General features: G+C 48.9%; 1 protein-coding gene across 1 annotated transcript in view; it reads left to right on the top strand.

Annotated features, from left to right (window-relative positions):
• NUP155 (nucleoporin 155) overlaps window positions 1-26345 on the top strand; it is a 212222-nt gene that overhangs the window by 159655 nt on the left and 26222 nt on the right. The window contains exons 27-30 of the mRNA XM_063961169.1: window positions 14740-14894; window positions 15162-15291; window positions 16833-16946; window positions 17067-17187. Of these exons, the coding sequence (XP_063817239.1) occupies window positions 14740-14894; window positions 15162-15291; window positions 16833-16946; window positions 17067-17187 (520 nt within the window). The remainder of the gene's footprint in view (window positions 1-14739; window positions 14895-15161; window positions 15292-16832; window positions 16947-17066; window positions 17188-26345) is intronic.

The following is a 26345-nucleotide window of genomic DNA, read 5'->3' as shown; positions in this document are numbered from 1 at the left end:
AGAGCAGTCTATCCATCACTAGGCAGTCACCTTCCAGCTCTGTCAGTGGTCTTCATTCCTGGTATACAGAATTTTGAATTGGCCTTCCTAGGTCACCAGGAAGTACATTCGGGTTAGTGGGGACTACATCCAGGCCTCATCCAGTTACTGGTCCATCATTGGGGCCTACCAGACAAAGACATGATGGTGTCTCTGCACAACCACCAGCTGCTGATGTACTGTTACTGTACCAGGGATCCCGGATTTGGTGCCTTGGATGTTCCCGCTCATCTATAGGCCCATACACACTAGACGAGAAAGTAAAAGATCTCGTTCAGGCCGATCTGAGCTAGATCTTTCACAATCTTGTCCAGTGTGTACACTCAAGGTCGTAAACGATGCGCGCTCCTGCGCATCTTTAAAGACACCCTACCTCGTCTGAACATGTACAGACGAGGGACGTCCTTGTTAACGACAGCCATGCCACCTTTCCACCCGCTGCCCCCCTGCCTTCGTTCCCTTCCCCGCCGGCATCGGCAAGTGTATATGCACTTACCGATGTCGGCACCCCACCGGGTCCCTGATTATTCAAATTGGAGGGAGGAAAGATTATCCGGTAGTTCCAGATTGGCCGCGACGAGTGTGTTACACTCATTTTCTGGGCCTCTCTATCGACACTCCTCTGTGTCTGCCCCTATGGTCATATCTTCTGTCCTGAGAGTGAAGAGGTTTCGCCAGAAGAGCCATCCGTACCTGCCTGGAAACCACCTTCATCAGAAATTTATCTTCGCGCTTGGCAGACTTCGGTTAGAGGCTTTGACCCAAGCTTGTTCTGGATCTCGCAGGTTCTTCCCTATCTGCAGGCAGGTCTGGATTTTGGCATCCGGCTCTCTTCCTTGAAGGTATAAGTCTCACCCCTCTCTGTCCTCTTCCAGCAGCAGATTACACTCTTACTGGCCATTAAGACATTTTCTCTAACGTCCTAGAGGATGCTGGGGACTCCGTAAGGACCATGGGGAATAGACGGGCTCCGCAGGAGATAGGGCACTTTAAGAAAGCTTTGGATTCTGGGTGTGCACTGGCTCCTCCCTCTGTGTCCCTCCTCCAGACCTCAGTTTTACACTGTGCCCAGAGGAAGATGGGCGCACTGCAGGGAGCTCTCCTGAGTTCTTTGCATTAGAAAGCATTTTTGTTTGGATTTTTCTATTTCTCTGACGTCCTAGTGGATGCTGGGAACTCCGAAAGGACCATGGGGAATAGCGGGCTCCGAAGGAGGCTGGGCACTCTAGAAAGATTTATGACTACCTGGTGTGCACTGGCTCCTCCCACTATGACCCTCCTCCAAGCCTCAGTTAGATCTTGTGCCCGGCTGAGGTTGGATGCACACAAGGGGCTCTCCTGAGCCCTTAGAAAGAAAGTATAGATTTAGGTTTTTTATTTTCAGTGAGTCCTGCTGGCAACAGGCTCACTGCAGCGAGGGACTAAGGGGAGAAGAAGCGAACTCGCCTGCTTGCAGCCGGATTGGGCTTCTTAGGCTACTGGACACCATTAGCTCCAGAGGGATCGACCGCAGGCCCAGTCCTTGGTGTTCGGTCCCGGAGCCGCGCCGCCGTCCCCCTTACAGAGCCAGAAGCAAGAAGAGGTCCGGAAAAACTGCGGCAGAAGACATCAGTCTTCACCAAGGTAGCGCACAGCACTGCAGCTGTGCGCCATTGTTACTCAGGCACACTTCACACTCCGGTCACTGAGGGTGCAGGGCGCTTGGGGGGTGCGCCCTGAGCAGCAATAAAAACACCTTGGCTGGCAAAAATACCACAATATATAGCCACAGAGGCTATATATGTGGTAAATACCCCTGCCAGAATCCAGAAAAAAGCGGGAGAATAGGCCGCGGAAAAGGGGCGGAGCTATCTCCCTCAGACACACTGGCGCCATTTTCTCTTCACAGTGCAGCTGGAAGAAAGCTCCCCAGGCTCTCCCCTGTAGTTTTCAGGCTCAAAGGGTTAAAAAGAGAGGGGGGGCACTAAATTTAGGCGCAATATTGTATATACAAGCAGCTATAGGGGAAAATTCACTCAGTTATAGTGTTAATCCCCACATTATATAGCGCTCTGGTGTGTGCTGGCATACTCTCTCTGTCTCCCCAAAGGGCTTTGTGGGTCCTGTCCTCAGTCAGAGCATTCCCTGTGTGTGTGCGGTGTGTCGGTACAGCTGTGTCGACATGTTTGAGGAGGAGGCTTATATAGTGACGGAGCAGATGCCGATAAATGTGATGTCGCCCCCTGTGGGGCCGACACCAGAGTGGATGGTTAGGTAAAAGGTATTAACCGACAGTGTCAACTCCTTACATAAAAGGGTGGATGACGTAACAGCTGTGGGACAGCCGGCTTCTCAGCCCGTGCCTGCCCAGGCGTCTCAAAGGCCATCAGGGGCTCAAAAACGCCCGCTCATTCAGATGGCAGACACAGATGTCGACACGGAGTCTGACTCCAGTGTCGACAAGGTTGAGACATATGCACAATCCACTAGGAACATCCGTGACTTGATCCCGGCAATAAAAAATGTGTTACACATTTCTGACATTAACCTCTAAAAATGGGTTTTTATGTTTGGGGAGAAAAAGCAGGCAATGTTTTGTTCCCCCATCAGATGAATGAATGAAGTGTGTGAAAAGCGTGGGTTCCCCATGATAAGAAACTGGTAATTTCTAAAAAGTTACTGATGGCGTACCTTTTCCCGCCAGAGGATAAGTTACGCTGGGAGGTATCCCCTAGGGTGGATAAGGCGCTCACACGGTTGTCAAAATAGGTGGCACTACTGTTTTAGGAACGGCCACTTTGAAGGTACCTGTTGATAAAAAGCAGGAGGCTATCCTGAAGTCTGTATTTACACACTCAGGTACTAGACTGAAACCTGCAGAGCGTGCTGCTGCAGCGTGGTCGGTGACCCTGTCAAACATACTAGTTTGCTAACATGAGAACATATTAAAGACGTCGTCTTATATATGAGGGATGCACAGAGGGATATTTTGCCGGCTGGCATCCAAAATGAATGTAATGTCCATTCTGTCAGGAGGGTATTAGAGACCTGTCACTGGACAGGTGATGCTGACCTTAAAAGGCGCATAGAGATTCTGCCTTATAAGGGTGAGGAATTATTTGGGGATGGTCTCTGGGACCTCGTATCCGCAGCAACAGCTGGGAAGAAATATTTTTACCTCAGTTTTCCTCACAGACTAAGAAAGCACTGTATTATCAGGTACAGTCCTTTCGGCTTCAGAAAAGCAAGCGGGTCAAAGGCGCTTCCTTTCTGTACAGAGACAAGGGAAGAGGGAAAAAGCTGCACCAGTCAGCCTGTTCCCAGAATCATAATTCTTCTCTCGCTTCCACAGCATGACGCGGGGGCTCCACAGGTGTAGCCAGGTACGGTGGGGGGCCGTCTCAAAAATTTCAGCGATCAGTGGGCTCGCTCACAGGTGGATCCCTGTTTCATTCAAGTAGTATTTCAGGGGTACAAGCTGGAATTCGAGATGTCTTTCCCCCTCCGTTTCCTCAAATATGCCTTGCCGACAACTCCCTCAGGCAGGGAGGCTGTGCTAGAGGCAATTAATAAGCTGTATTCCCAGCAGGTAATACTTAAGGTGCCCCTACTTCAACAAGGACGGGGTTACTATTCCACACGGTTTGGGGTACCGAAACCGCATGGTTCGGTGTGACCCTTTTTTATATTTAAAATCCTTGAACACATACATAAAAAATTCAAGTTCAAGATGGAATCGCTCAGGGCGGTTATTGCAAACCTGGACGAGGGGGATTACATGGTATCCCGGGACATCAAGGATGCTTACCTGCATGTCCCTATTTACTATCCTCGCCAGGAGTACCTCAGATTTGTGGTACAGGATTACCATTACCAAGTCCAGACTCTGCCGTTTGGACTGTACATGGCACCGAGGGTGTTACCAAGGTAATGGCCGGAATGATGATACTCCTTCGAAAAAGGGGAGTTTTAATTATCCCGTACTTGGACAATCTCCTTATAAGGGCGAGGTCCAAGGAGCAGTTGCTAGTCGGGGTAGCACTATTTTGGAAAGTGCTACAACAGCACGGTTGGATTCTAAACAGTCCAGAGTCACAGCTGGTTCCTACGACACGTCTACTGTTCCTGGGGATGGTTCTGGACACAGACCAGAAATAAGTGTTTCTCCCGGAGGAGAAAGCCAAGGAGCTGTCATCATTGCACGCGAGTCCTGGGAAAAATGGTAGCTTCCTACGAAGCAATCCCATTCGGCAGGTTCCATGCAAGAATTTTTCAGGGGGACCTGTTAGACAAGTGGTCCGGGTCGCATCTTCAGATGCATTAGGCTGATAACCCTGTCTCCAAGGACCAGGGTATCTCTACTGTAGTAGCTGCAGAGTGCCCATCTTCAAGAGGGCCGCAGGTTCGACATACAGGACTAGGTCCTAGTGACCATGGTTGCCAGCCTTTGAGGCTGGGGGGCAGTCACACAGGGAAGAAACTTCCAGGGCATTTGGTCAAGTCAGGTGACTTCCCTACATAAATATTCTGGAACAGAGGGCCATTTACAATGCCCTGAGTCAGGCAAGGCCTCTGCTTCAAAACCAGCCGGTCCTGATCCAATCAGGCAACATCACGGCAGTCGCCCATGTAAACCAACAGGGCGGCACAAGAAGCAGGATGGCGATGGCAGAAGCCACAAGGATTCTCCGATGGGCGGAAAATCATGTGTTAGCACTGTCAGCAGTGTTCATTCCCGGAGTGGACAACTGGGAAGCAGATCTTCTCAGCAGACACGACTTCCACCCGAGAGTGTGGGGACTTCATCCAGAAGTCTTCCAAAGGATTGTACACCATTGGGAAAGGCCACAGGTGGACATGAAGGCGTCCCGCCTCAACAAAAAGCTATAAAAGATATTGCGCCAGGTCAAGGGACCTTCAGGCGATAGCTGTGGACGCTCTGGTAACACCGTGGGTGTACCAGTCGGTTTATGTGTTCCCCCCTCTGCCTCTCATACCAAAGGTACTGAGAATAATAAGAAGGCGAGGAGTAAGAACGATACTCGTGGTTCCGGATTGGCCAAGAAGAGCCTGGTACCCAGAACTTCAAGAACTTCTATCAGAGGACCCATGGCCTCTGCCGCTCAGACAGGACCTGCTGCAGCAGGGGCCCTGTCTGGTCCAAGACTTACCGCGGCTACGTTTTGATGGCATGGCGGTTGAACGCCGGATCCTAAAGGAAAAGGGCATTCCGGAGGAAGTCTTTCCTACGCTGATTCAAGCCAGGAAAGATGTAACTGCAAAACATTATCACCGCATATGGCGGAAATATGTTGCTTGGTGTGAGGCCAAAAAAGGGCCCCAACAGAGGAATTTCAACTAGGTCGATTTCTGCATTTCCTACAAGCAGGAGTGTCTATGGGCCTAAAATTAGGCTCCATTAAGATACAGATCTCGGCTCTGTCGATTTTCTTCCAGAAAGAATTAGCTTCAGTACCTGAAGTTCAGACATTGTAAAAGGAGTGCTGCATATTCAGCCCCCGGTGGTGCCTCCAGTGGCACCTTGGGATCTCAACGTGGTGTTGAGTTTTCTTAAAAATCACATTGGTTTGAACCACTAAAAACCGTGGATCTAAAATATCTCACGTTGAAAGTGGTCATGTTATTGGCCTTGGTTTCGGCCAGGCGTGTATCAGAATTGGCGGCTTTGTCATATAAAAGTCCTTATCTGATTTTCCATATGGATAGGGCAGAATTGAGGACTCGTCCCCAGTTTCTCCCTAAGGTGGTATCAGCTTTTCACTTGAACCAACCTATTGTGGTGCCTGCGGCTACTAGGGACTTGGAGGATTCCAAGTTACTGGACGTAGTCAGGGCCTTGAAAAATTATGTTTCCAGGACGGCTAGAGTCAGGAAAATTGACTCGCTATTTGTCCTGTATGCACCCAACAAGTTGGGTGCTCCTGCTTCTAAGCAGACTATCGCTCGCTGGATCTGAAATGACACGATTCAGCAGGCGCATTCTGCGGCTGGACTGCCGCATCCTAAATCAGTGAAAGCCCATTCCACAGGGAAGGTGGGCTCATCTTGGGCGGCTGCCCGAGGGGTCTCGGCTTTACAACTTTGCCGAGCTGTTACTTGGTCAGGGGCAAACACGTTTGCAAAAATTCTACAAATTTGATACCCTGGCTGAGGAGGACCTTGAGTTCTCTCATTCGGTGCTGCAGAGTCATCCGCACTCTCCCGCCCGTTTGGGAGCTTTGGTATAATCCCCATGGTCCTTTCGGAGTTCCCAGCATCCACTAGGACGTCAGAGAAAATAAGATTTTACTCACCAGTAAATCTATTTCTCGTAGTCCGTATTGGATGCTGGGCGCCCATCCCAAGTGTGGATTGTCTGCAATACTTGTAAATAGTTATTGCTAACTAAAGGGTTATTGTTGAGCCATCTGTTGAGAGGCTCAGTTGTTTTCATACTGTCAAACTGGATATAGTATCACGAGTTGTACGGTGTGATTGGTGTGGCTGGTATGAGTCTTACCCGGGATTCAAAATCCTTCCTTATTGTGTACGCTCGTCCGGGCACAGTATCCTAACTGAGGCTTGGAGGAGGGTCATAGTGGGAGGAGCCAGTGCACACCAGGTAGTCATAAATCTTTCTAGAGTGCCCAGCCTCCTTCGGAGCCCGCTATTCCCCATGGTCCTTTCGGAGTTCCCAGCATCCACTACGGACTACGAGAAATAGATTTACCGGTGAGTATAATCTTATTTTTTACAGGGAGCACTGCTGGCAACAGGCTCCCTGCATCGAGGGACTGGGGAGAGAGGAGCAGACCTACTTAAATGATAGGATCTGCTTCCTCGGCTACTAGACACCATTAGCTCCAGAGGGGGTGAACACAGGTTCGTCCTGGGTGTCCACCCCCGGAGCCACGCCGCCGTTCTCCTCACAGAGCCAGAAGAACAGAAGCAAGAAGACGTCTCAGGCGGCAGAAGCCTTCAGCGGCTTCACTGAGGTAACGCACAGCACCGCAGCTGTGCGTCATTGTTCCACACACCTCACACACTCCGGTCACTGTATGGGTGCAGGGCGCAGGGGAGGCGCCCTGGGCAGCAATAATAACACCTCAAAACATGGCAAAAAGATATATACATGTGCAGCTGGGCACTGTACATGTATATAAAAGAGCCCCCGCCATTTTTACACAAATTTGAGTGGGATCGAAGCCCGCCGCCGAGGGGGCGGGGCTTCTCCCTCAGCACTCACCAGCGCCATTTTTCTCTCCACAGAACGCTGAGAGGAATCTCCCCGGACTCTCCCCTGCTAACACACGGTGAAGGGGTGTTTAAAAGAGAGGGGGGGGGCACATAATTGGCGGATAAGATATTATACAGCGCTGCTGGGGGAAAACATTTTGTGTTGGTCTCCAGGGTCATTGCGCTGGGGTGTGTGCTGGCATACTCTCTCTCTGTCTCTCCAAAGGGCCTTAAAGGGGATACTGTCTTCAGAAAAGAGTTTCCCTGTGTGTGTGAAGTGTCTGTACGTGTGTGTCGACATGTTTGACGAGGAAGGCTCGCTTAATGTGGAGGGGGAGTGTTTGAATGTCAGGTCGCCGTCTGCAACGCCGACAACGGGCTGAATGTCTTAAATGCAAATGTGAATCTCCTGCATAAAAGGTTAGACAAGGCTGAGGCTAGGGATCAGTCAGGTAGCCAGACCGTGCCTGTCCCTGTGGCGCCAGGACCTTCAGGGTCTCAAAAGCGCCCCATATCCCAGGTCGCTGACACAGATACGGACTCTAGTGGCAAAGGGTATTCGATACATGATTATTGCCATAAAAGAGGTTTTGCATATCACTGAGGAACCCCCTGTCCCTGACACGAGGGTTCACATGTATAAAGGGAAAAAGCCTGAGGTCACGTTTCCGTCCTCATTTGAGCTAAGCGAATTGTGCGAAAAGGCTTGGGAGTCTCCGGATAGGAGACTACATGTTCCCAAAAGGATTCCTATGGCGTATCCTTTTCCCCAGAAGGATAGGATACGATGGGAATCTTCGCCTAAAGTAGACAAGGCGCTGATACGCTTATCCAAGAAGGTGGCACTGCCTTCTCCGGATACTGCTTCCCTCAAGGATCCTGCTGATCGCAAGCAGGAAATTACCATGAAGCACATTTACACACATTCAGGAACTATCGTTAGACCGGCCATGGCGTCGGCCTGGGTTTGTAGTGCTGTCGTGGCATGGGCAGACTCCTTATCTACGGAGATTGACACCTTAGATAGGGATACCATTCTAATGACCATTGAGCATATCAGAGATGCTGCCTTGTATATGAGGGATGCTCAGAGAGACATTTGTTTACTAAGCTCCAGAATAAACGCTATGTCTATTTCTGCTAGGCGACTCTTGTGGACCCGACAGTGGACGGGAGACGCAGACTCAAAGCGGCATATGGAGTCATTGCCTTACAAGGGGGAGGAGTTGTTTGGAGAAGGCCTCTCGGACCTTGTCTCTACTGCTACGGCCGGTAAATCGAATTTTTTACCTTATGTTCCCACGCAGCATGCTAAGAAGGTACCGCATTATCAAATGCAGTTCTTTCGTTCCAATAAAAGCAAGAAGGTACGAGGATCGTCCTTTGTTGCCAGAGGTAAAGGCAAGGGAAAAAAGCTGCACTCGGCTAGTTCCCAAGAGCAGAAGTCCTCCCCTGCTTCCGCTAAGTCCACCGCATGATGCTGGTGCTTTCCGGGGGGGGGGGGGGGGGTCAGATCAAGTGGGGGCACGTCTTCGTCTTTTCAGCCACGTCTGGGTTCTCTCACAGGTGTATCCCTGGGCAATAGAGAATGTCTCCCAGGGATACAGACTGGAATTCGAAGATATGCCTCCTCGCTGGTTTTTCAAATCGGCTCTGCCGGCTTCCCCATCGGAGAGGGAGCTGGTGTTAGCTGCAATTCACAAATTGTACATTCAACAGGTGATAGTCGAAGTTCCTCATCTCCAGCAAGGAGAGGGTTATTATTCATCCCTGTTTGTGGTACCGAAACCGGACGGTTCGGTCAGACCCATTTTAAATCTGAAATCCCTGAACCTGTACTTGAAGAGGTTCAAGTTCAAAATGGAATCGCTCAGAGCGGTCATCGCCAGCCTGGAGGGAGGGGATTGGATAGTGTCCCTGGACATAAAGGATGCATACCTTCATGTTCCGATTTTCCCTCCTCACCAGGCGTTCCTGAGATTTTGTATTAAAAGAGTGGTTAATTAGACTGCTGGTTTGATAAATAAAAAATATTTTTATTAATATATAACAGACTAAGTAAACATTTACAGAATAAACCTCTGAAGAAACCGCCACCCACAAAAGGCGGAGAAACGCGTCAGGTGACTCAACGACGTCAAGTGGAACGCAGGTGGAGCGCGCCGGAAGCCCCGCTCAACCCGGAAGCCGCGACGTGCGGCCGAGCGCTCCCTGCTACACCACACGCTTGGAGCGTGTCACCGCCTAGCCGGACAAAGTCCTTGCCTTCAGTGTGATACAGCCCAGCCGTAGACACGAGAACCGCCGCAGAGTGGGAGGGTAAGCATTTGCCCATATGAGTGTCACGACGGGGGACTAACTGATTATAAAATCTATCAGCATCGCACTTCTAACCAGTGCAAACTGGCATTATATAATATCATCTGAGGAAGCTGTTTCACTTAAATGGACTGTGCCATTAATTCATATTAAGGGACAACCTCTGGTTCTTGTCTAATCAACTAAATACTAACATCACTACTAAAATTCCCCTGGAGGGATTAAACAGTTACAAACGATCAAGACTGTATTTAAGGACCATGACTTGTTCTAATTAACCAGCTAACTCTATAGGCATGCATGCTTAATACTAATCATACAAAGTCCAATTGGCCATAGCGGGGATATATGCATAAATCCAATCTGCGATTTCCACTATGATGGTTTTTATTCTGTAAATGTTTACTTAGTCTGTTATATATTAATAAAAATATTTTTTATTTATCAAACCAGCAGTCTAATTAACCACTCTTTTAATACATGTGCGCTCACATGTACGATTTTATTGTTTAGGTACAGTGTCCCTTTATTTAGGAGGACTTCCAGATCCTCCTTATGTGAGCTGCAATTATTTTAATCGACAGTACAATAAACTTAGCGCCCATTGTATATTATTTATAGTTCCTGAGATTTGCAGTACAGGACTGTCACTACCAATTTCAGACGTTGCCGTTTGGTCTTTCCACGGCCCCGAGAATTTTCACCAAGGTAATGGCGGAAATGATGGTGCTCCTGCGCAGGCAGGGCGTCACAATTATCCCGTACTTGGACGATCTCCTCATAAAGGCGAGATCTCGGGAGAAGTTGCTGGACAGCGTGTCTCTGTCCGTGAAGACGTTGCAGAGGCACGGCTGGATTCTCAATTTACCGAAATCCCAGCTAGTCCCTGCAACGCGTCTGACCTTTTTGGGCCTGATTCTAGACACAGACCAAAAAAGAGTTTTTCTTCCAGCAGAGAAGGCTCAGGAGCTCGTAGCTCTGGTCAGGAACCTATTGAAGCCAAAAAAGGTTTCAGTGCATCATTGCATGAGGGTTCTGGGGAAGATGGTGGCTTCATACGAAGCCTTCCTCTTCGGCAGGTTCCATGCAAGGACCTTTCAATGGGACCTATTGGACTAATGTTCCGGGTCCCATCTACACATGCAAAAACAGATCACCCTGTCTCCCAGGGCCAGGGTGTCTCTCCTGTGGTGGCTGCGCAGTGCTCACCTCCTGGAGGGTCGCAGGTTCGGCATTCAGGACTGGGTCCTGGTGACCACGGACGCGAGCCTCCGAGGTTGGGGAGCTGTCGCACTAGGAAGTAATTTCCAGGGTCTCTGGTCAAGTCTAGAGACTGGTTTCCACATCAATGTCCTGGAGTTGAGGGCCATATACAACGCCCTACGCCAAGCGGAGGAATGGCTTCGGAACAAACCGGTTCTGATTCAGTCAGACAATGTCACGGCAGTGGCTCATGTAAACCGCCAAGGCGGTACAAGGAGCAGAGTGGCCATGGCAGAGGCGACCAGGATTCTACGCTGGGCGGAAGGCCATGTAAGCGCACTATTAGCAGTGTTCATCCCGGGGGTGGACAACTGGGAGGCGGACTTTACTCAGAAGGCACCGCCTGCATCCGGGAGAGTGGGGACTTCATTAAGAAGTCTTCACACAGATCACGGATCGGTGGGGACTGCCTCAGATAGACATGATGGCGTCTCGCCTCAACAAAAAGCTAAAGAGGTATTGCGCCAGGTCAAGAGACCCTCAGGCTGTTGCGGTAGACGCTCTGGTGACACCTTGGGTGTTCAGGTCGGTCTGTGTTTCCTCCTCTACCTCTCATACCCAAGGTGTTGGGGATAATAAAAATAAGAAGGGTCAGAACAATCCTCATTGTTCCAGATTGGCCAAGGAGGACTTGGTATCCGCAAGAGTTGCACACAGAAGATCCGTGGCCTCTTCCTCTAAGGCAGGACCTGCTGCAGCAGGGGCCCTCTCTGTTCCAAGACTTACCGCGGCTGCGTTTGACGGCATGGCGGTTGAACGCCGGATCCTAGCGGAAAAAGGGATTCCTGAGGAGGTCATTCCTACCCTGATTAAGGCTAGGAAGGACGTGACGTTGAAACATTATCACCGTATATGGTGAAAATATGTTTCTTGGTGTGAGGCCAGAGCTGCTCCTACGGAGGAGTTCCAGTTGGGCCGTCTGCTTCACTTCCTTCAAACGGGAGTGAATTTGGGCCTAAAATTAGGGTCCATAAAGGTTCAAATTTCGGCCTTATCCATTTTCTTTCAAAGAGAATTGGCTTCTCTTCCTGAAGTACAGACTTTTGTGAAAGGCGTGCTGCATATTCAGCCTCCCTTTGTACCTCCGGTGGCGCCTTGGGACCTTAACGTGGTATTAAGTTTCCTCAAGTCACCTTGGTTTGAACCACTCAAAACAGTGGAGTTGAAATACCTCACTTGGAAAGTGGTCATGTTGTTGGCCTTGGCTTCTGCAAGGCGGGTTTCGGAATTGGCGGCTTTATCATATAAAAGCCCATACCTGATTTTTCACGTGGATAGGGCAGAGTTGAGGACTCGTCCTCAATTTCTGCCCAAGGTGGTCTCATCTTTTCATATGAACCAACCTATTGTCGTGCCTGTGGCTACACGGGACTTGGAGGATTCCGAGTCCCTGGATGTGGTCAGGGCTTTGAAGATTTATGTGACCAGAACAGCTAGGATCAGGAAGACCGAAGCTCTGTTTGTTCTGTATGCGGCCAACAAGGTTGGCGCTCCTGCTTCAAAGCAGACTATTGCTCGCTGGATCTGTAACACGATTCAGCAGGCGCATTCTTCGGCAGGATTGCCATTGCCTAAATTGGTTAAGGCCCATTCCACTAGGAAGGTGGGCTCTTCTTGGGCGGCTGCCCGAGGGGTCTCTGCACTACAGCTGTGCCGAGCTGCTACTTGGTCGTGGTCAAACACCTTTGCAAAGTTCTGTAAGTTTGATACCCTGGCTGAGGAGGACCTCCTGTTTGCTCAATCGGTGCTGCAGAGTCATCCGCACTCTCCTGCCCGTTTGGGAGCTTTGGTAATCCCCATGGTCCTTACGGAGTTCCCAGCATCCTCTAGGACGTTAGTCCGTAGAGGATGCTGGGCGCCCGTCCCAAGTGCGGACTTCTACTGCAAGACTTGTATATAGTTATTGCTTTCATAAGGGTTATGTTATAGTTGATCGGGGTTGACCCGAGGCTATGTTATTGTTCATACTGTTAACTGGGTAGTTTATCACAAGTTATACGGTGTGGCTGGTATGAATCTTGCCCTTAGATTTACAAAAATCCTTTCCTCGTACTGTTCATCTCCTCTGGGCACAATTTCTCTAACTGAGGTCTGGAGGAGGGACATAGAGGGAGGAGCCAGTGAACACCCAGAATCCAAAGCTTTCTTAAAGTGCCCTATCTCCTGCGGAGCCCGTCTATTCCCCATGGTCCTTGAGGAGTCCCCAGCATCCTCTACGGACTACGAGAAATAGATTTACCGGTAAGTAAAATCGTATTTTTTCATGGAATCCTCTATGTGCAGCCGCTGTTTATTTCTCCGGTGGTTCCCTGGAACCTGTCCTTGGTTCTTCGGGCTCTGAGGTCTGCTCCCTATTGGGCCATTGGATACAGTGGACTTTTGTTGGCTTACTTGAAAAACTGTCTTCTTGTTCACCTTCACATCGGTCTGTCCAACTTGAGCACTTGAACATGTTGCTCCCTCTTTCTGCTCTTCCATTCAGATTGTTCATACTGCAAACATGCTTGGGTACCTACCCAAGGTCGTATCTCTGTTCCATATCCATCGAGAAATTGTGGTACCGGCTTTGTGTTCGAGAAATCTTCAATGGAGGAAGCGCCTCTGGTTATGGTGAGGGCTCTCCGGATTTATGTGAACAGGATCTGAGATCTTCGCCGATCTGATTCTCTGTTCTGTATGATTTCCATATGTGGGGCTAGCTGGCATCTAAATACACTTTGGCCAGTTGGCTCTGCTTGACCATCTGCCACGCCTACTTAGTGGCGGATTATCCTGCCCCAGCCGTGGGGACTACTTATTCCACCTGGTCTGTAGGGGCATCTTGGACAACTCAATGTGGTGCTTCTGTGGAGCAGCTTTGTCCAGCTCCTTTGCCAACACTTTAATTAGTTTCTATGCATTGGACACATTTGTGTCTTCGGATGCAGCCTTCAGGCGAAGGGTTCTCAGGGCAACTCATGAGCGGGAGGCAGCTTTGGGATATCCCATTGTTATCCCTGTGCCCTCTAGTGGAAGAAGACAAGGAGACTTATGTTCTTACCTTGTTAAATCCTTTTCTTTGACACCATAAGGTTGGGGAACCTTTGGCCCTCCAGCTGTTGTTGAACTACACATACCAGCATGCCCTGCTACTGTGTTGCTATTTGGCCTTACTAAAACTGTTGCAGGGCATGCTGGGATGTGTAGTTTAACAGCTGGAGGACCAAAGGTTCCCTATCCCTGCCGTAGGGGACACAGAGTGCCCACCCTGACGCACCTGGCATGCCAAGTTTTGGTTCCTATTGTACCGGTTCTCTGCGCAACTTTCCTCTATATGTTTCTGTGGTTGTGCCGGTCTTCTTTCTCCCGCTCCTTATTCTCGCACCTTGTCGTAGGCTTAACTGGCAGCCTGTAGCTTGAGCAGGGTATAGAGGAGAGGAAGTCCTGGTCCTGTTGGCAAATATTAGCTATTTGGTACCCAGACTCTATCTTCTCCAAACTATACCCCAGTGTTAACCCTGTGCCCCCTATGAGTCAAGAAAAGGATTTAACAAGGTAAGAATATAAATCGTCTTTTTGGGTGAGACTGTGTGTGATGGCAGCACAGTGCCACAGTGGCTAGCATTGTTGCGCCTCAGCTCTAGGGTTGTGTGCTCTGTTCCCAACCAGAGTGCTATCTTTGTGGAGTTTGCTGGTGTAGATCATTCTGCTACATGCTGCAAACGTCACAGATTAAAAAAATTGGTTGCAGTGTAGTATGTACTGTATCCCTGTTCTCCCTCTGTGTGTGATACGGAATTAATGTAACAGTCTGTGTACTGTGCTGTATAAATAATGTAGGTTTAGGGAAGACATTTTTTTATTTTTATTTTTTTATTTTACTGTCCCGCATATCATTTATGTGATGGTTGTTGTATTCTGCAGCTGAACTCCCTGTTCTTGGAGCCTCATTTGGTTCGTATGTCCAAGCTTGAGCAGAACACTGTGCGCTACATGGATTTGTTGTGGAGATATTACGAGAAGAACCGGAATTTCAGCAGTGCTGCAAGAGTTGTGGCCAAGCTGGCAGACAAGCAGAGGTAGGGCGTACTGGACAGAAATAAAAAAAAAATATATATATATATATATATATATATATATATATATATATATATATATATATATATGTATGTGTATGTATATATATATATATATATACATATATATATATATATACACACACACACACACACACACACACACACACACACACACACACACACACACACACATATACATATAAACACACGTGTTTCTTCAGGACACCAGTTTCATAATCCAATTGTTTTGTGTCTGTCTCTTTCCAGCACTGATATATCTCTGAAACAGAGGATTGAGTATATATCTAGAGCCATCTTAAGCGCTAAAAGCTCCTCTGGCATGTCTACCCTTGCTGCTAACGGGGAGTTCTTACATGAGCTGGAAGAAAAAATGGAGGTAATCTTTCGTTATGTAATGTAGCATCAGGGCCATGTGGTATAGAATATTCTGCTGTACCCTGGATACATCACAGATTATTAATACAGTATTAACCTTTAGCAGCAAACTGCACAGCCTGCGTTGGTGTCCTTATTTTTTGTTATTTGTGGGAACCTATGTGATTTTAAATCTGGCCATCAAACAAATGTATTCTATTCATACAGTGGGTAATACTTCGCATTTATTCAGTTTGGTGGCGCTTTAGAAATCTTTAAGCTATTTAAGCTCCTCCCTCTTCTATATCTGCCTCCTGAACTGAAGCCATTTTTATCTTGTTTGCTTTTGTTAATCGTCACTTACTGCGGCGGGTGGCAAATTTTTGTTATGACTACGGGGTCTATGTACTAAGCGTTGGATGGAGTTAAAATGGACGGAGATAAAGTACCAGCCAATCGGCTCCTAACTGCCATGTTACAGGCTGTGTTTAAATGACAGGAGCTGGTTGGTTGGTACTTTCTCTGTCCAAGGCTTAGCACATCTGCCCCTATCTCTGCTACCCACATTCTGGGGATGGACAACTGGGAAGAACTTGTCAATCATCCTGCGTACAGGGTGTGGTATGGTATGCCGGCAGCCGGGCTCCCAGCGACCAGCATACTGGCGCCGGAAGCCCGACCGCCGGCATACCGACAGTGTGGCGAGCGCAAATGAGCCCCTCGCTGCGCTCGCCACGCTGTGGGCACGGTGGCATGCCACGCTATTTATTCTCCCTCCAGGGGGGGGTCGTGGACCCCCACGAGGGAGAGAAACTGTCGGTATGCCGGCTGTCGGGATTCCAGCGCCAATATACTGTGTGCCGGGATCCCGACAGTCGGCAACCTGAAGACCACCCTGCGTACATACCCTCTATGCGAGCGACATATATAAGTCTTCACAGCACACACATGCTCAGTACAAGAATCGTCAGCATTGCGACAGTCTCCGTATCAGGCCCTTTGAGCCTTATTTCTGTCTATTCAATAGTATCTCATCTATCAGCACCAGTTCCAGCTAAGCGGTTTTCTGAGGTGGCAGATGAATTGCGTAGCTCTTCAGCTATATTGAGATGGTCTCCATTATAACTTTGATTATAAACCTAACGTACTTTGCTTTTCACAACAACAAGGAGTTGGCGATGCTACGGAACGCCTCTCCCCCTCCCAATAACACAAGGAAGCTGCTCTTGCTGTGTTGCGTCATATGTATGTCTATCTGTCCAGGACATGGGCGTTCCCCTGTGTTGTGCTCACTTTGTCACTACGAGGACTATAGGAAGGATGCCATGCCTTCTCTAAATGAATCTCCTGATTTTAGCACCATATCTGGGGTTCCTTTTTTATGGCAGTAATAACTGAGGTGTACTGGGATCACAAATTTAGTGGTCTAGTGGGGATTTGGCGGTACAGTAGGTTCCTCTTGTCACAAAGAGTCCATAAATCTCTCGCTATATTCTTATACCAAAGAAATGCTATAATCTTTCACGTTATTACATATGACCATTTTGCTGTCTTTGTTTTCAGGTTGCCAGGATACAGCTGCAAATCCAGGAAACGTTGATCAGACGATACTCCCATCATGCATCAGTGCAAGATGCTGTGGCACAGCTTGATTCACAATTAATGGACATCTCAAAGGTATATTGGCACTGTATTAGTATCGTTCGTGGTATAGTTTTACTCTTAATTTAGTTCTTTTATAGTCCTATAACATTGCTGCATGTTATAGGTTTAATGTTTTGCTGCTTTGTTTCCCAGCTATATGGGGAGTTTGCGGATCCATTCAACCTTCCAGAGTGCAAGCTTGCTATCGTTCACTGTGCTGGCCATTCAGATCCCATCATGGTGCAGAATCTGTGGAAAGAAATTATTGAAAGAGGTATCATTGATTTATTGGTTATATTTTCTACATTCTTCTGGTGTTTACAGTGCACTCGGTCTACCTTCATTCCAGAATAGCCGACAGCTAGTAGCGTCCCAGACTTGTGTGTTGGGTCTTGACGTTGCATTTTTAAGAGAAAATTTAATCTAGGAGATGCCAAGCTGTGAAGTTACTGCAGTTACAGTATATAGTTTTATAAAGTGGCTTATGTGAGGTTCGCAATACCTTTTCTCTTTCATCCACTAGGGGACACTGGAACATCATATACATTAGGGGTGTGAAGTCTTGCGACCGGAGGTGTGGCACAATCTAAATGAAAATATTGTCTGCACAGCCGGCTCCTCCCCCCTCACGCCCCCCATCCGTCAGTTTGAAAAATTGTGCTTGGAGGAAGCACATAGGAGCTTTTGCTCCACAAAATATTTCTCTGACATCCTAGTGGATGCTGGGGACTCCGTAAGGACCATGGGGAATAGACGGCTCCGCAGGAGACTGGGCACATCTAAGAAAGATTTAGGACTATCTGGTGTGCACTGGCTCCTCCCCCTATGACCCTCCTCCAAGCCTCAGTTAGATTTCTGTGCCCGGCTGAGCTGGATGCACACTAGGGGCTCTCCTGAGCTCCTAGAAGAAAGTATAGTTTAGGTTTTTTATTTTCAGTGAGACCTGCTGGCAACAGGCTCACTGCAACGAGGGACTAAGGGGAGAAGAAGCGAACCTACCTAAGTGGTGGTAGCTTGGGCTTCTTAGGCTACTGGACACCATTAGCTCCAGAGGGATCTAACACAGGACCCGACCTCGTCGTCCGTTCCCGGAGCCGCGCCGCCGTCCCCCTTACAGAGCCAGAAACAAGAAGGTGGTCCGGAAAATCGGCGGCTGAAGACTAATGTCTTCTCCAAGGTAGCGCACAGCACTGCAGCTGTGCGCCATTGCTCCTCATGCACACCACACACAGCGGTCACTGATGGGTGCAGGGCGCTGGGGGGGGGGGCGCCCTGAGCAGCAATAATAACACCTTGGCTGGCAAAACTAACACCATATATAGCCCCAGAGGCTATATAGGTGTATATTAACCCCTGCCAGAAACGATAAAATAGCGGGAGAAAGCCCGCCGAAAAAGGGGCGGAGCCAACTCCCTCAGCACACTGGCGCCATTATTCCCTCACAGCTTCGCTGGAAGGAAGCTCCCTGGCTCTCCCCTGCAGTCCTGCACTACAGAAAGGGTAAAAAAGAGAGGGGGGGCACAATTTAGGCGCAGTATATATATAATATAGGCAGCTATAGGGGAAAACACTCTGTATAGTGATATCCCTGTGTTATATAGCGCCCTGGTGTGTGCTGGCATACTCTCCCTCTGTCTCCCCAAAGGGCTTTGTGGGGTCCTGTCCTCTGTAAGAGCATTCCCTGTGTGTCTGCTGTGTGTCGGTACTGCTGTGTCGACATGTATGAGGAGGATAATGATGTGGAGGCGGAGCAAATGCCTGTGAATGTGATGTCACCCCCTGCGGGGTCGACACCAGTGTGGATGGACTTATGGAAGGAATTACGTGACAGTGTCAGCTCCTTACATAAAAGGTTTGACGACATAGGACAGCCGGCTACTCAGCTTGTGTCTGTCCAAGCGTCTCAAATGTCATCAGGGGCTGTAAAACGCCCGCTACCTCAGATGACAGATACAGATGTCGACACGGATACCGACTCCAGTGTCGACGATGATGAGACGAGTGTACCCTCCAATAGATCCACCCGTTATATGATTGAGGCTATGAAAAATGTTTTACACATTTCTGATGATACCCCAGGTACCACAAAAAAGGGTATTATGTTTGGTGAGAAAAAACTACCAGTAGTTTTTCCTGCATCTGACGAATTAAATGAGGTGTGTGAGGAAGCGTGGACTTCCCCAGATAAGAAATTGATCATTTCTAAACGGTTAATGGCTGCGTACCCTTTCCCGCCAGAGGATAGGTCACGCTGGGAAACACCCCCTAGGGTAGATAAAGCATTGACACGCTTATCAAAGAAGGTGGCACTACCGTCTCCGGATACGGCCGCCCTAAAAGAACCTGCTGATAGAAAGCTGGAAAGTACCCTAAAAGCTATATACACACACACTGGCATTATATTGAGACCCGCTATTGCATCAGCTTGGATGTGCAGTGCTGCTGCTGCGTGGTCCGACTCCCTGTCGGAAAACATTGATACCATGGATAGGGACAATATTTTGCTAACGATTGACCATATAAAAGACGCGGTCTTATACATGCGTGATGCACAGAGGGATATTTGCCGGCTGGCATCAAAAATAAGCGCTATGTCCATTGCCGCCAGACGGGGGTTATGGACTAGGCAATGGTCAGGTGATGCCGACTCCAAGCGGCACATGGAAGTTTTACCCTATAAAGGTCTTTCAGACCTCGTTTCCACAGCTACTGCTGGGAAATCGACTTTTTTGCCTCAGGCTACCCCACACCAAAAGAAAGCACCGTATTATCAGGTACAGTCCTTTCGGCCCCAGAAAAATAAGCGGGATAGAGGCTCATCCTTTCTGCCGAGGGGCAGAGGAAGGGGGAAAAAGCTGCAGCACACAGCTAGTTCCCAGGAGCAGAAGTCCTCCCCTGCGTCCGGTAAGTCCACAGCATGACGCTGGGGCTGCTCAGGCGGAATCGGGAACGGTGGGGGCACGTCTCAGGTTTTTCAGCACACAGTGGGCTCTCTCACAAGTGGATCCCTGGGTCCTTCAAGTAGTATCTCAGGGGTACAGGCTGGAATTCGAGACGTCTCCCCCCCGCCGTTTCCTAAAATCTGCCTTGCCGGCAACTCCCTCTGCCAGGGAAGCAGTGTTGGTGGCTATTCAAAAACTGTATTCACAGAAAGTGATCGTCAAGGTACCCCTCCTTCAGCAAGGAAAGGGTTACTACTCCACAATGTTTGTGGTACCGAAACCGGACGGTTCGGTGAGACCCATCTTAAATTTAAAAACCTTGAACACTTATATCAAAAGGTTCAAGTTCAAGATGGAATCGCTCAGGGTGGTTATTGCGAGCCTGGAGGAGGGGGATTTCATGGTATCCCTGGACATCAAGGATGCGTACCTGCATGTCCCCATTTACCCTCCGCACCAGGAGTACCTCAGATTTGTGGTACAGGACTGTCACTATCAGTTCCAGACGCTGCCGTTCGGGTTATCCACGGCACCGAGGGTCTTTACCAAGGTAATGGCCGAAATGATGATACTCCTTCGCAAGAAGGGAGTTTTAATTATCCCGTACTTGGACGATCTCCTGATAAAGGCGAGGTCCAAAGAACAGTTGATAGTGGGGGTGGCACTTTCTCAGGAAGTGCTACAACAGCACGGCTGGATTCTAAACATTCCAAAGTCACAGCTGGTCCCGACGACACGTCTTCTGTTCCTGGGAATGATTCTGGACACAGACCAGAAAAGAGTGTTTCTTCCACTGGAAAAAGCAGAGGAATTGTCATCTCTGGTCAGAGACATTCTAAAACCAGGAAAAGTGTCGGTACATCAATGCACACGAGTCCTGGGAAAAATGGTAGCTTCGTACGAAGCAATTCCATTCGGAAGGTTCCACGCAAGGACGTTCCAGTGGGACCTGTTGGACAAATGGTCCGGGTCCCATCTCCAGATGCAACAGCGGATAACCCTATCGGCCAGAACCAGGGTGTCGCTGCTGTGGTGGCTGCAGAGGGCTCATCTACTAGAGGGCTGCAGATTCGGAATACAGGACTGGGTCCTGGTGACCACGGATGCCAGCCTTGGGGGCTGGGGGGCAGTCACAAAGGGAAGAAATTTCCAAGGACTGTGGTCAAATCAGGAGATTTCTCTTCACATAAATATCCTGGAGCTAAGGGCCATTTACAATGCCCTAAGCCAGGCAAGACCCCTGCTTCAAAACCAGCCGGTACTGATCCAGTCAGACAACATCACGGCGGTCGCCCATGTAAACAGACAGGGCGGCACGAGAAGCAGGATGGCGATGGCAGAAGCCACAAGGATTCTCAGATGGGCAGAGAATCATGTGTTAGCACTGACGGCAGTGTTCATTCCGGGAGTGGACAACTGGGAAGCAGACTTCCTCAGCAGGCACGACCTCCACCCGGGAGAATGGGGACTTCATCCAGAAGTCTTCCAAATGCTGGTCAACCGGTGGGAAAAACCACAGGTAGACATGATGGCGTCCCGCCTCAACAAGAAGTTGAAAAGATATTGCGCCCGGTCAAGAGACCCTCAGGCGATAGCGGTGGACGCTCTAGTGACACCATGGGTGTACCAGTCGGTTTATGTGTTTCCTCCTCTACCTCTCATACCCAAGGTACTGAGAATAATAAGAAGGCGAGGAGTGAAAACCATACTCGTGGTTCCGGATTGGCCAAGAAGAGCTTGGTACCCGGAACTTCAAGAGATGCTTACAGAGGACCCTTGGCCTCTGCCGCTCGGACAAGACCTGCTGCAGCAGGGACCCTGTCTGTTCTAAGACTTACCGCGGCTGCGTTTGACGGCATGGCGGTTGAACACCGGATCCTGAAGGAAAAGGGTATTCCGGAGGAAGTCATCCCTACCCTGATCAAAGCCAGGAAGGATGTCACCGCAAGACATTATCACCGCATTTGGCGAAAATATGTTGCTTGGTGTGAGGCCATGAAGGCCCCGACGGAGGAATTTCAACTGGGTCGATTCCTGCACTTCCTGCAAGCAGGAGTGACGTTGGGCCTCAAATTGGGGTCCATAAAGGTCCAGATTTCGGCTGTCGATTTTCTTCCAAAAAGAACTGGCTTCACTGCCCGAAGTTCAGACTTTTGTCAAAGGAGTACTGCATATTCAGCCTCCTTTTGTGCCCCCAGTGGCACCTTGGGATCTCAATGTGGTTCTGGCATTCCTGAAATCACATTGGTTCGAACCACTTAAGACTGTGGATTTAAAATATCTCACGTGGAAAGTGGTCATGCTGTTGGCCTTGGCGTCGGCCAGGCGGGTTTCAGAATTGGAGGCTTTGTCTTGTAAAAGCCCTTATCTGATTTTCCATATGGATAGGGCAGAATTGAGGACTCGTCCTCAGTTTCTCCCAAAGGTGGTCTCAGCTTTTCACTTGAACCAACCTATTGTGGTGCCTGCGGCTACTAGGGACTTGGAGGATTCCAAGTTGCTGGACGTAGTCAGGGCCCTGAAAATTTATATTTCCAGGACGGCTGGAGTCAGAAAGACTGACTCGCTGTTTATCCTGTATGCACCCACCAAGCTGGGTGCTCCTGCTTCTAAGCAGTCTATTGCGCGCTGGATTTGTAGCACTATTCAGCTGGCGCATTCTGCGGTAGGCTTACCGCAGCCTAAATCTGTAAAAGCCCATTCCACACGGAAGGTGGGCTCATCTTGGGCGGCTGCCCGAGGGGTCTCGGCTTTACAACTTTGCCGAGCTGCTACTTGGTCAGGGGCAAACACGTTTGCAAAATTCTACAAATTTGATACCCTGGCTGAGGAGGACCTGGAGTTCTCTCATTCGGTGCTGCAGAGTCATCCGCACTCTCCCGCCCGTTTGGGAGCTTTGGTATAATCCCCATGGTCCTTACGGAGTCCCCAGCATCCACTAGGACGTCAGAGAAAATAAGAATTTACTCACCGGTAATTCTATTTCAAGTAGTCCGTAGTGGATGCTGGGCGCCCATCCCAAGTGCGGATTGTCTGCAATACCTGTACATAGTTATTGTTACAAAAATCGGGTTTTGTTGTGAGCCATCTCTTCAGAGGCTCCATTTTGTTATCATACTGTTAACCGGGGTTCCTATCACGTGTTATATGGTGTGATTGGTGTGGCTGGTATGAGTCTTACCCGGGATTCAAAAATCCTTCCTTATTGTGTCAGCTCTTCCGGGCACAGTTCCTAACTGAGGCTTGGAGGAGGGTCATAGGGGGAGGAGCCAGTGCACACCAGATAGTCCTAAATCTTTCTTAGATGTGCCCAGTCTCCTGCGGAGCCGTCTATTCCCCATGGTCCTTATGGAGTCCCCAGCATCCACTACGGACTACGAGAAATAGAATTACCGGTGAGTAAATTCTTATTTTATTTATTTTATTTATTTTTTCTTTTCCTTCTCTAGCATGAGACATAGCCCGATCCCTCCTAACAAAAGGAGGGTGCAGGCAGAGCCTACTTTGAGAGACCCTATCCCTCCTAACAAAAGGAGGGTGCAGGAATCACTGGAGGGAGACTAAGGTCCCAGCTAAAGGGATCAACTGCTCTCTTCACTGAAAATCCGGAGCACAGAGACAGTGAGTATCCCCTAGAGGGACATCTACACTTATGTAGTTTGGGGTTAAGGTGACTGTGGCTCCCTGCAATAGGGTAATAGAGAGAGTCCCTGCAGTACAAGACGCTGTTTCCTCACACAAGGAAGCCGACTGACAAGTACAGCATCCCCCGCCCGCCACCCCCCTCCTCCTTCCGCAGACATGATCAGCAGCAACGTCAGGGAGAGGACTAACCTTCTCCAAGGGGTCTCCTGCCGCCCGCTATTAGAGCGCAGCCTACCGCGAGGACTTGAGCAAGGGAGCCGGGCAGGCCGCCCGCACACATGTAATAACCGGAAAGCCAGCTTGGCTTACCTCTGCCGTCCTCTCTCTCTCTCTGGCACACCGCCGTATCAGTGGGGATGGGTGCAGTAAGGAGAAGCACAGGTCCCGGAGTTGCCGCTGTTGGTAGCGCTGCTCTGCGATCCCAACGGCCGCTCTAGGGAGCGCGGGCACAGCATTTCCGCCGCCCGCTAGTAGAAGCACAGCCGCCCGCTAGTAGAATAGCCGCCCGATAGGGATCCTATAACAGCCGCTCTAGTGTGCACTCCCCGCCGCCCGCTTAGGGAGCGCAGCTGCCCGCAAAAGGGCCCCTTCCGCCGGCCGCACTGGGAGCGGAGGGTTAAGGGGAGCTGGCGGGGTATTTAACAGAGCGCGGGGCGGTCGGCCTGGACATTATGGGGGATATAGGTAGAAGGTAGTGTTTTAATGATGTGAACACATATTTTTAATGGCTGCCATCTTTAATATATTTAGAGGCGCCAAAATTGCTTCTCAGAAACAATAACGCCCCCTTTAGTGGAGCCATTTTTCTCAGCCAGTCAGAACTGAGGGAGGGGTTTTTCTACCTAGTAGTTACAGGTTAAGGAAAATAGTTTACTACTCCCTCTGCTGGTAGTTTTTATGTTAGGTCTCTGCTGCAAAGGATTTTCTAGGAGTTTTTAATCAAGCATGTTTATGCGTTTTATTTTCAATGGACTTCTAATTCAAAGATCCTGTTAAAATAAAGGGAACATTCTGGATATCAACCCGACCTCAGTACTGAATCACAGTAACGTGTGCGGGGTTGCAATGAGGCTGTTTAGAATAATTATTATTTTATTTAAATGTTTCTCTTTCAGCGAATCCAGTGTACAATTGTTCCCGTCATATATTACGGTATTCCGTTACCTATTATACAGATGAGATGCACTACAAGTATTCTGCGGGGGTGCATTGTCACCTTCAAATGCACAAACAAAGATTTTTCTACTAAGCACGGTAACTTCAGTTACCTTTGGCATCCATCAAATGATATATTATATGTACATAATGCCTCCAACGGACGCTGCTGACAGGTCCGGCGGGGGAGGGAGCTTCAGACGATGTCACCCAACTCTGCTCTATCTGTATCAACAGTTGGTGGTCTGGTGGGGAATAGTTAAATAAGTATTTATATTTGTTATTTATTTCTTACTAGACAGAGAAGATTTCTAACTGTTTGAGAATACTCGTCAGAGCTCCTAATTCTCTCTACGGCCCTTCGCCACCTATGCTTATAGGTGAAGGTCGGGCGGAGTTGGTATGTATGTTTTCTCTAAAGATAAATCGCAAGAGATTACTTTGGGGGCTTACATAGGTGAGCACTACGCTTTACAGCCCTCGTGTGCGCGACAAGACTGGGCATACAACCAGGGGGCCAGTGATCCATCAAGGTTGTGAAAAGAATACCCTGACATATATTTCACTGATTGAGTAGGGGCTGTGAGCCCATCCTAAACGGGGAGGTTTTCAGGCTTAAGACTTCCTCCATCAGCACATATGTGACAAAATGTCCTAACACGTCAATAAGACCCCTTTTCCTGCCTTAGAGTACGAGTGGTAAGATGTGCTGGCTCTCTTAACGGTGTATGAACCGTTAGAGGCGTAACTAACTAGAGGCGATCAGTACATGCTTCCAGCTGTCTAATTAAGTTTTTCTTTGACTAGCGGGGCATAGCCGAAGGTTAGCCTCATATCCTTATCAGGCTGTTAGGGAGGTTAGCATCCCGATCTCCGCTGAGTCTCTCAATGATTTTCTGTGACAACAGAAATTCGGTTTCCACAGAAGGGGAAAGGATACCATAACGTTGGTAGCGCACCTCTGCTTAGCCTGCAAACGGGACATTCTTACTCATTACAGTCCCACTGCAAAACAGGGGTCATGTGTAGGTTGACAGTGACAAGAAAATATAACCTCTAGTTCCAAGACCATCTCAAACGGAACTGAGAGATCGCTGTTTCAGTAAAACGGTTAAAGTTACTGAGTTGGAACGCAATTTCCATGAAGGGGTATGCCTCCCTTGGCCCAATAATTTTCAGACATCAGATTTCTGCCTACCGAATGTCATAGAATATACCAATAGGCAGTAGCTGTTATTCTGGCCCATTATTAAACTAGTTTGGTTCTCGATTCGGAATGGTGAGGCCATTCCAAATAGCCAATAACAGGTCTATATACCAACGCACCTTGGATACGAGGTTCTAGGGAGACCGGATTCGAGACTTGCGTAGAGAATTTGGTATCAAAAACGGGGTTCTTTCCCTCTATTACTGATGGATATTGACAACACCTAAGCTGTCATTCCGTTCAAAAGCGCAGGCATTGCTAACCACGTTTCGGTGTTTACTACAAAAAGATTTGCTGGGACCAAACGTATACAGTGTTTGTCCACATTAAGTAATCCAACGGGCTGCGCTATTATTATTAATATCCCTACTCTCAAGGAGGTAAGGGGTTCTCTTCGTATACTGTTTTGTCATGCCCATATCGGTCATACTGATATTCATTTTCAAGGTTTGTTGACCCATTTTCTACTGGCCTACTTATTCC

This window comes from Pseudophryne corroboree, chromosome 1, assembly GCF_028390025.1.
Source record: "Pseudophryne corroboree isolate aPseCor3 chromosome 1, aPseCor3.hap2, whole genome shotgun sequence".
Taxonomy (NCBI): domain Eukaryota; kingdom Metazoa; phylum Chordata; class Amphibia; order Anura; family Myobatrachidae; genus Pseudophryne; species Pseudophryne corroboree.
This window is presented reverse-complemented; position numbering and strand designations above follow the sequence as displayed.